General features: G+C 29.7%; 2 protein-coding genes across 2 annotated transcripts; one reads left to right on the forward strand and one right to left on the reverse strand.

The window, feature by feature from the left end:
* Window positions 1-403: 403 nt before the first annotated feature.
* LOC131607501 (uncharacterized) lies at window positions 404-2,948 on the forward strand. The gene is made up of 2 exons (XM_058879504.1): window positions 404-987; window positions 2,471-2,948. The coding sequence occupies exons 1-2, from the start codon at window positions 697-699 to the stop codon at window positions 2,654-2,656; spliced, it is 477 nt and encodes a 158-aa protein (XP_058735487.1). The 5' UTR covers window positions 404-696; the 3' UTR covers window positions 2,657-2,948.
* A 6,011-nt stretch (window positions 2,949-8,959) lies between these two features.
* Window positions 8,960-9,823, reverse strand: LOC131605552 (hypothetical protein At1g04090-like). The gene has a single exon (XM_058877897.1). It carries the CDS (start codon window positions 9,821-9,823, stop codon window positions 8,960-8,962), a length of 864 nt encoding a protein of 287 aa, XP_058733880.1.
* Between the last annotated feature and the right edge of the window lie 1,456 nt (window positions 9,824-11,279).

Here is an 11,279-nt window from a genome sequence, read left to right on the forward strand (position 1 = left end):
TACATTAAGGGAAAACCCTACTTTATAATACAAATGATGAGTCACATTTGGACTTTGAGCCTTACTGTACATCCACAGAACCAAAACTTAACTTTCTTTGCCCGAAATTGAAGGAAGGAATCAAATAGGATAACATAAGTGAAGTCAATAGACTAACTTGTAACGTTTTTTAGTTAAAGGAATAAATATATCATTAAATTAAGTTAAGAGACTAAAACACGTATTAAGCTTTGATTTAATTTATTAAAAAAAATATATAAATTAGTAAAAATAAATTCAAAACTTATAGGAAAATAACTGTAAATACCGATTTTTTTTTTTTTGAAGCATGTGAATTTCCAACTTTGAAGTGATAAGCTATAAAGTCAAAAGTGACATTGGCAAACATAGAGTGTAAGTAAGGCACTAAGGCATAGCCCAAAGAAAGTGAAGTAAGAGAGCAACCTCAAAAGTGGAAGTAAGACTTGTTTCTTTCCTTCTGTTTCTATTGTTTTCACTTTCTCTCTTACTTGTTTTTCATCTTCTTCTCTCATTCCAACCTTTGGCACTATCATACACACTCATGCTCTTACTTCACATACCTCACCCTCTCTCTCTCTTTTCCTTCAAAACCACAAATGCTAACACCACCACCACAACCACCATCATCATCATAGCATAACAAAAACCTCAAACTACTAAAACTAGCAACCAAAGATGGCATTACAAGAACATGCCAATGAATGGCCACCAACAGGTGCACCGTTTGACCTCCACAGAGATGAACATTGGACCAACTTCGACAGCTCAGTCAATGCTGTTTCTTTTGGGTTTGTAGCTACTGCTATCCTCATTTCCATGTTCTTAGTCATGGCTATCTTTGAGAGATTCCTCAGACCCCTTTCTCCTCCCATGTCACCCTCCACCCGCCAGAGCCACCGTGATGTTGAGGCTCAGATTGGTTCCAATTCCAATTCCAACACCAAACTCTCTCACCCATCACCCAAAGTAAGTAACCACTAAAAAAATTCTCTTTTTCCTCTTCAATTTTCAGTGATACTAAAAGGGGTTTCCCAATTTTTCATTTTATGTTAATGTCAGAATTTTCTTTCTAGCTTAACTGACAATGCAGAATGTTGTTTTTTTTCTCTCCAAATTTGGTTGGTTGGTTGTTTTGATTTCTGAATAAGTGATTATCTCTTAACTGACTTAAAAAAAAGCTGTTCTTCATTTCATTTGCTGTCAAATATAGTAGTATGTTTCCTCTCTCAGAATGCTAGATCTGAGGTTTTTCTGTGCAATTTTTCTGTTCATTTGGAGTCATGGTTTTCCCTTAGCTGTTTCCCTAGTGAGGCTAATAATAAAAGGATGTTGCTTTTCTCTTCTTTAATGGTCAAAACATTCAACTTTTTATGCACTTTTTGCTTTTGCAAAATGAAATTATATCTATCAATAGTTTGCTTTCATTATTGTTCCCAACTTTTCCATTGAATGGAAGCTAGCTAGCTAGCTAGCTATCTATCTATCAGATCTGAATTTAGCAATGGCTCAGTGATAATTCAACTTATTAGTATTTTTCATTTGCACGTTCTGTCAACAACTTTCATCATAATTTATGATGGAACTGTAATTGTCTTCAAGTTTTATGAGGAGTTGGTGGTGGTCCTCCTTGCAAGCTTTCTACTTAACAATTTGGTCCCTAGCTATAAGACTTGATATTTATTTGTACACCTTTTGTGGTTAAAGTTAAGACCCACATTGTCCTTTGGTTCTTCTTTTGCTTCAGCAACACCTCTATTCTTTGATGATTGACACCGTGCATGGTAGGTTTCTGTCTGTGATGTGTGACTCATGGTCAACTTTTTCGAAAACTCGGTACCCGGGAATTTACAACACTCACACACTCTGCGCACCAATCACTTTTAGGCTTATCTACTAATAGAGAAAGTAGAATTAACAAATCCTATCTTCAAGTAGAATCAATTCTAGAAAGCAGAATCAAGTTTACTCGAGAGCAACCAAACAAATACACATTCAGAATCAATTCTAATTATTTCAACCGTGAAACCAAACATACACGTTTGATATGATGAGCCTTTGCCTTGTAACTGTAGTGTTGTCTACCTTGTGCAATTTCTTTTGTGGAACACCATGGACCCACCACCTACTAATCAAATTTGTGTTCAAAAGAAGGGCACAACTTGATAGTTGATTAGGACAATGTCTCTAGTATTGGCCAATGGGGTTTAACAGAGAAACACTCTCTAACCAACCTGTCTTATAATTTAATAGTTTATTTGTTTGGATCTTAGTTCAGTGTTGATGGAATACATGTTAAAAAATTTCAACTTTGAGAAAATGCTCCAACCACTTAGACTTCTAAGAAGGATTTTTTTTATTGTTTATGGAAATGATACTACCTAGAGATCATGTTGGATTTCTTTTTCTCATAATTGTATTACTTTGGTTCTGATTTTTCTACACTATGCAGATGAGTATATATTCGAGCGAGGTTTCGGTTTTAATGCCTGGAGATGTGATTCCAACATTCATTGCTCACCCTGTTCCATGTTGTCCCGAACGGATCGCGTGGCCTTCTCATCAACATAACACATTACCTTGTTCGACTTCGAACACGAGGCCTAACTATAGGCCTAGTAATATCAATGAAGTCTGAGGAGTCTAAATCAATGTGACAAAGTTTCCCATATTGCTGCATCAAAGGGGTTGATATGCATTTTTAACTAGATGATGAGTTCTTCTTACATGTAATATAGGATTTAGTTTAGGTTTTGCAATTGGAGTACAAGATCAATTTCTGTGTAAACTTGTTTTCTTTTGATGAAAGTTTGGAAGGTATTTCCTTAGTGATGTAAATCTCAGTTATCAATAGGTAAATTGTGTCCATCGACTAGATAATCTTGTATGAGTCTATGCTAATTTTTATAATAAATTGAGTTTCATTTAAATTACTACTTCATCAGTTTCAAAATAATAAATTGAGTTTCATTCATATTACTACTCCCTTGATTTGTTTCAAAATGAGTGTCGTTTAAGATTTTTGCATACAGATTAAGAAATATAATAATAGTGTCATAATTGAAAAAATCCTAATTGAAAAAACAAAACTAGTGCTCCTTTCATTGTCGTTTTAAAAGAAAAAAATTGTCTTAAAATGAATGTCATTCTCACTTTTAAGACAATTTTTTTCCTTTAAAACGACAACAAATGGAGCACTAGTTTTGTTTTTTCAATTAGGATTGTTTTGATTTATTATTTATTATTGTAGATGTGTAGCTTTTGTTTGTTTGGTTTTCACATGATGATTGTTGTTCTTTAGGATTATTACTAGGATTTTGCATGTATTAATTATTTTATATAATGAAAGGTTTTACATCGTTAAGATTTTATTCTTTCACTTTAACAAATTTTTCAATTGTAATTGTTTTTGTTTTTGATGTTTATTTTTTTTTTTAATTGTTATTGGATTATGGAATTTGATTTTTTTTAGTTGTCTTTTAATTGCATAAGTGAACAAAATATATTTTATTTTAAGAGATCAATTTCTCTTATTTTTCCCTATAAAATAATATGTGGAGTATTATTGGTTCAACTTGTGCATTTAAATGAAAGTCAAATACATGAAACTTAATTTGGAGACTAATAATATTATTGTTATGTTAATATATATTTATTATATTTTAGAAACGGTAGTTTCATTTTTTCTATGATCTGGTATTTATATTTTATTATTCTATAATTTTTTTTTTATTATAATGAAATTTTTTACATCTTTTCTTCTCTCCCTCATCTTTCTCTTTTGTTAACATGATATTAAAGAGTTTGATTGATTCAAATGTAATATTTACAGCAATAAAAAAATTTCTTTGATTTTGTTATTACTTATTTTTGTATCCATTCAATTGATTAATCTCGTCAATTTATGTGTTATAATTTGTTTCTCTCAAAAAAAATTAATAGAAGTTCTTTAAGATCTCTATACATTGTTTGTTTGAATATGTTTGTATTTTGAATTCATAAAATAGTAGTAATTGCTAGTAAAAAGATAGTTCTATTTAAACTATTAGGGCCCGTTTGGTACGCAGGATATGATAGAGACATGATAGGATATCAAACAGGATAAGGATATGATATGATACAGACATGATAAGACTTATCCTATCATAGGTTTGGTTGACACAGGATAACAGATAGTGTGTGTGTGTGTCTATATATATATATATATATATATATATATATATATATATATATATATATATATATATATATATATATATATATATATATATATATATATATATATATATATATGTTATTTTGCAACTATATATTTTTTTAAATTATTTTGTAAAATATTTTAAAATTAATAAATTGATAAAAAAATAATATTTGTCAATAATTAAAAAAAAACTCATTGATACAAGTAAATAATTTTAAATATATATATATATATATATATATATATATATATATATATATATATATATATATATATATATATATATATATATATATATATATATATCCTTGTGCAACAACTATATTTTTTAAAAATTATTTTGTAAAATATTTTAAAATTTATAAATATGTAAAAATAATTATAATTAAAAAAAATTACTGACACTATTGAGTACATAAAATTTCAATTCTACTTGAAAAAGATCATGAATTCTCATGTGTGTGTGTGTGTCTATATATATATATATATATATATATATATATATATATATATATATATATATATATATATATATATATATATATATATATATATATATATATATATATATATATATATATATATATATATATATATATATATATATATATATGGCAAAATTACCCTCGCAAGAACATATATTTAATTTGATAAAAAATAAAATTAGAATTTATATTTTTAAAATTTTAATAATTATTTTATTTTTAAATATTCTAATTTTGTATTGATTAATGAAATCATACTCAAGTCTTACTCTAATATGTTTTCAAATGAAGCAACTCTTTACATTCCTCCATTTGTTGTTGTTTCTCCTATTCACAAGGGAAAATTTCAAGGTAGAACTTGGTAAAGATGAATGTGTTTTTGCAAGAAAAAAGGTCATTGAAAGTCTTAGTGTCCTAAACTATTGAGAGAAAATAAGAAGAATTTAAAAGCCCATCACTCAATGTTGTTGTTGCTTCTCATACTATTATTGGTTTTGTTTCTTATTATGTATATCAATTTGAGACCACTTCTCAAATATCTAATAATGTAGAGCAACTCCAAAAGATTCTTGCCACATGCTACGTTTGCCTCATCAAATAAAAGTTTGAACTCATCTAGTCTAACATTTAAGTCTCTCTTCATATGGATATTTGATTTTAGAACATTACACCATATGTCATATGATAATAAATCATATGTGTATTTAAGAACAGTTATCAACGTGGACAGTAGTTTGGAGGCAGTTCAAAGACAAAAGACATGTGGATTGTGAAAGCTAAGTAAAGACAAAAAGACCACCTAAGAGTATACATATCAAGGTCTAGAGTAGTAATCGTTATCGACTGTTATTAATGTAGTTATAGTATTAGCAATATATATATATATATATATATATATATATATATATATATATATATATATATATATATATATATATATATATATATATATATATATATATATATATATATATATATATATAACTCGAGTATCTAAGTTACGGAGAGAAAAGAGTTTGTGAGAACATGTATGGATTTGCGTCCCTTTTTCTTATTATTTAATCAAAGCATTTTATTTTATTCGTGTTCTTTGTTTACTTTGTCTTTTCAAAAAATTCTATGTTGTTCTTAATGAAAGTTCTTTCCAATTTCTCCACATTCAAACACCAAAACTCATGCACAAACACGTTTCTTCAAATTGATTTGCACAAATTATCCATAGAATTTTTTTCGAGTTTAATCCCTTAAATAAACTAAAAGTTATGATTTGATTTACTAAAAACACCAGTAAATAATAAATTTATTTATTTATTTTTATTAGATGAAAAGTTATCGCTCAAAAGTCACTCAAGCAGACTTGCAAAATAAATATTTAAACTTATATATATATATATATATATATATATATATATATATATATATATATATATATATATATATATATATATATATACACACACACATATGTATAAATCTACGGTGGAGACCAAACTATTTTTATAAACTTGAGTAAACATATGAGATTGCTTAACTTAGATACTTTTAGTCAATATTGATTGAGGGAAAAAATTTATGTCTTTCTCATTTGTGAATAAGTAGCTACTAAAGAGGTGATATCTTTTATTTATGTGAAGTCAGATCAAAGTAATCCTAGTTAATCCTCCAACAAAGCCCTATAAAAAAAAGGTTTATATGGGTAAGAACAAGTAACGTGTTAGTTTTTCTACCCAAAAAAATTATGTGATTAATTTTTGTTTGCATCGTACGGATGAGAAAGTGCTAATCATTGCATTACTAAACAGATAACCTTATATAGTTTTTAATGAATTTCATATCCTTATTGAATGTGTACGATTAGCAGCATACACTTGAAGAAATCACCTATATGAGTGTTGTGTGGAACCGCTTGTATGAGATTTTGGAGAAATCATTAGAGCACTCATGAAAATAACCAGGCACACACACAAATAATTAGCACACCACAACGTCAACAACAAAAACAGTGGAGTATGATGTGAGTGGTATACCTCTAACATACACTAAGTGTCTTTAATTTATATAGCTTTCTATACCAATCACACTCTATGTTATGTAAGGACTAGTTCATATATCTTGCTACACTAATTGATGCATCACATTCAGTGTGTTAATTCAGGAAATTTTTTCTTACTATTATTTTTATATGTGAGGGACTGTTGTAAATATATATATATATATATATATATATATATATATATATATATATATATATATATATATATATATATATATATATATATATGATCAAATGACATCAATGTGTCAAACTTAGTAACATGACATCTCTGATACCTCTTCACCCCATGTCCGTATAACAAAATTCAACCGTTAGATTGAAATCTATTATCGTATAGATCATGTCTATAAAATTTCACATCAATAAAAATTATTTAATATATTAAAGTTAATGATAAAAATTAGAAGTTTTCAAAAAAAAATTGTAACATATTAGCTTTTATGCATCTCGTTGACATGTCAAATGATTTCTGATTCATATGAAATGTTTTAGGTGTGATTTATATGATAATAACTTTCAATTTCAATGGTGGATTTTATTATACGAACATGGGTTGAAAATTTATCGGAGATGTCATCAATGGCGGATCCAGAATATTTTGTTGGTGGGGCGAAAAAATTTATTAACAAAAACTAAAGGGAATATTTTGCTATTTTTGAATGCATTTGAAAATCGATACTTTCATTTAATAAAATAATGATATTTAATGTAATGTCTAGAGCTGTTAAATGGAAATATGTCGTGGATTATACTTTTCTAATTAATGAGGGCAAGTTTCTTTAAGAAATTAATTAAACATTGAATAATTATACATGATTTAGCATTCATGGTTAATACTCTTGTGGGGGCAAGAGCCCCCAACCCTCATAACATAGATCCGCCTCTGGATGTCATTTTATTAAGTTTGACACATTTGTGTCATTTAATCTTGACTTTTATATATATATATATATATATATATATATATATATATATATATATATATATATATATATATATATATATATATATATATATATATATATATATATATATATATATATATATATATATATATATATATATATATATATATATATAGAGAGAGAGAGAGAGAGAGAGGAGGGATATATTTACTCCAAGAGTAAGTGTTGAACACTTACTTCAAATCTTAACCATTGATTTTCATTAATCTAACGATTTTAATTGATCATTTAATCTAATTATTTTTGGAAATATTTTTTTATATAAAACTTTAATTAAAGCCGTTGGATTAATTATAATCAATGGTTATGATTTAGAGTAAGTGGTTAAGACTTACTCTTGGAGTAAATATAACCCTCCATATATATATAGGGGACGACTCAAGTGAGAACACTTGGTTATGATGAGAAATGAGAACAATGAATCACGATCATTAAATTTTGATTTTGTTGATTTTAATGGACTGGATTGGTTTCTCTTTCTATAATCCTTAGTATTTATTTTAAATCAACATAGAAAGAGAAACCAATCCAGTCCATTAAAATCAACAAAATCAAAATTTAATGGTCGTGATTCATTGTTCTCATTTCTCATAATAACCAAGTGTTCTCACTTGAGTCGTCCCCATATATATATATATATATATATATATATATATATATATATATATATATATATATATATATATATATATATATATATATATATATATAGGGGACGACTCAAGTGAGAACGCTTGGTTATTATGAGAAATGAGAACAATGAATCACGACCATTAAATTTTGATTTTATTGATTTTAATGGACATGATTGGTTTCTCTTTCTATATTGATTTAAAATAAATATTAAGGATCATAGAAAGAGAAACCAATCGTGTTCATTAAAATCAACAAAATTAAAATTTAATGGTCGTGATTCATTGTTCTCATTTCTCATAATAACCAAGTGTTCTCACTTGAGTCGTTGATAGGAAGTTAATCCTATCAAAACTATAATCTAGGGTTTGTAATAGAAAAGGGGAAGAACACTAAAATTAAAGGACTTAAAATAGAAGATAAACATAAACTTTGATTTCTTTTTTTTTTTTGCCCTCACTCAATGAGTACATATATAGTAGTAGAATATAATAACTAAAGGCCCATTAACTAATTAAAGCCCAAAGTGTCCTAAGAATATTCTAGAAACATAATAATATAAAATAATTCTTAATATATCAAAACTACTCAAAATTCTTATTTAACTAATAATTAAGCTCTCTATCATTACTCGCCCCTCCAAGATCAACCTTGTCCTCAAGGTTGAAAAAATAAAATAATGTTGGAATATCAACTTTTCCATGATGAAGGTAACTAGCATGTCCCCCCCTTTTTTTAACGAGTACACAGTAGCTTCATTGCCATCAATATACTCTAATTCATGTGCATCAACCCATTTACCAACACTGTGCTGTGAGAAATATTTACTCCAAAGCTCACCACTGAAATAGCATATTCTAAATGTGAAATGCTCCCAATCACCTACTTGGGAACCAACTTTGCTAAAAACCATGTTTTTAATTCCATTTTCCATAGTAGATGGTCCGTTGAAAAGCCCTTCATCAATAACCTCGCCTTTAGACAAGCCCTTTTGATACAAACTGGCTCCATTGCTGAAAAGCCAATCAATAGAAGAAGGCAGGTAAACTTCCTCAAGATTAAAGAAAACAGTAGGACCATAGAGTTCTATAAGCGCATGAATTCGGTCAATCTGTGGCATTTCCGGCAGTGTTTGGTTCAAATAATTCAAGCACATAACAGGTAACTCTTCTCTCCTGTTCCAACAACAATTACTGTAGAAAAAAATCCTTACTGGAACTCCTGTCCCTAACATGCTGCAGTTACAAGGTCTCAAGTTCTCAACCCAAAATGGAAACCCGGGAGTGAAAGATCCAGTATCAAGTAATGTGTGGTAAGTTTCACTTATACCGGTTAGGCCAACACGAACGCAACTAATTTCATCTACACTGGGCTTGTCATGGCTGTTAGTAACTAAGTACCCAAGAGCCTTATAACCTTCAAGGGGATGAGGTAGCCAAAAGTAAGCAGCAGAATCAACAAGCATATCAATTTTTTTTCTTTCTGACTTAGTACACCATACTAAAGTATAATCAAGAGGGTTCTTTAAAGCGGGTGACTGTTTGTTGTTGCAATTGTTATATGAGGAATGCTCGACTTGTTTAGAAACCCGTACAAAATCCCATAAAGGCTTGTTACTAGGTTGACAATAGTGACCAAGGATATGAAACCCATATGGTATTCTCACAGGTTTATAGAATGCAACAGCTTTACTTGGCTCCATCATCATATTACTACTTCAAAGAGAAAGGAACACCAGAAAAGATGAAGCTGCTAGAAGCTGTGGTGAAATTACGTGGTCGTGCTCGTCAATGGTGGGTTTGGCGGTCTCAACTTCATCCACCGTTGTGTTGGGATACGTTCACCAGTGTGTTTCTCTGGCATTTTAAACCGGAATGGAGAGAAATTTTACCAGTAGAAGAGGAGGAGGAACCCCATCTAGAATCGATGAAGTTCATTCAGAAACCCTCCATTCGTGAAGACTGTGTTGTTGAACCATACACTTCGTTTGTTAGTAAAAAGGGTCCAAATCCTTCTCCAAATTTGAAGCAGCAGCCAATCTTTTTAATTCCAGAACAAATTGTTGTTGAAGAACAAAGAGGTGAAAAAGATGTTTCAGATGCAGTAGAAATCCTTTTTCCAGATCTAACTTTGAGGCCATTGGATTCTTGCGTGTTCAAACAAGTGAAAGAGAGAGAAAATGATACAGATCTAATTTTGAAGTTGCCCATTTCTAGTCTATCACCACTAACATCTATACATGATCAACCTTTGGTAACTCCGCCGCTGCTTTCAGCAACAACAACTTCGTCGCTACCACCTCCAAAGCCACCAGATCGGGGTTCCCGAAACACACCCTCTGCGAAAATCAAATTTTCAGTAGGTGTCGCTAAATCTCAATCTAAGAACAAAAGTTTAAAAGATGAAGTTGAAATTGTGATTCCTCCAAAACCTCCAGATCTCAGTATAAAAAAGGAAATCACCACTGCAGATGAATTGGTTCCCCCTCCATCACTAAATCTGAAAGTAAAGCTTTTACAGCTTGAAATTACAGCCTTCATTAGTCACATTCACATACAACAAATCGTCATTGGCACCGACAAAAAATTCTGCAAACACGCTCTCAATTCACCATCACCGCCGCCGCCGAAACCTCTGCCGCCGCCGAAACCTCCTGATCAAAATGTTGCTCTAGGTACCGACCCATCATATTATTTCATTACTTTACAAAAATCTCCACCACCCTTATTTTCTTCATTTGGTTCATTGGTAAAATCATTTTTTCATTCACTGGTTGTTTGTTGTTGCACTGATGTGGTCTGCAGATTTTCTAAGTATGAGTTTTCTAATTTTGCAACAATTGAAATATATGAATATGTGAAAATTGAGTCCTCCTCCAATGCCTACTACATATTTGTTATAATGCCAATAAGACCCACTTT

Source organism: Vicia villosa, linkage group LG5 (genome assembly GCF_029867415.1).
Source record: "Vicia villosa cultivar HV-30 ecotype Madison, WI linkage group LG5, Vvil1.0, whole genome shotgun sequence".
Taxonomy (NCBI): Eukaryota; Viridiplantae; Streptophyta; class Magnoliopsida; order Fabales; family Fabaceae; genus Vicia; species Vicia villosa.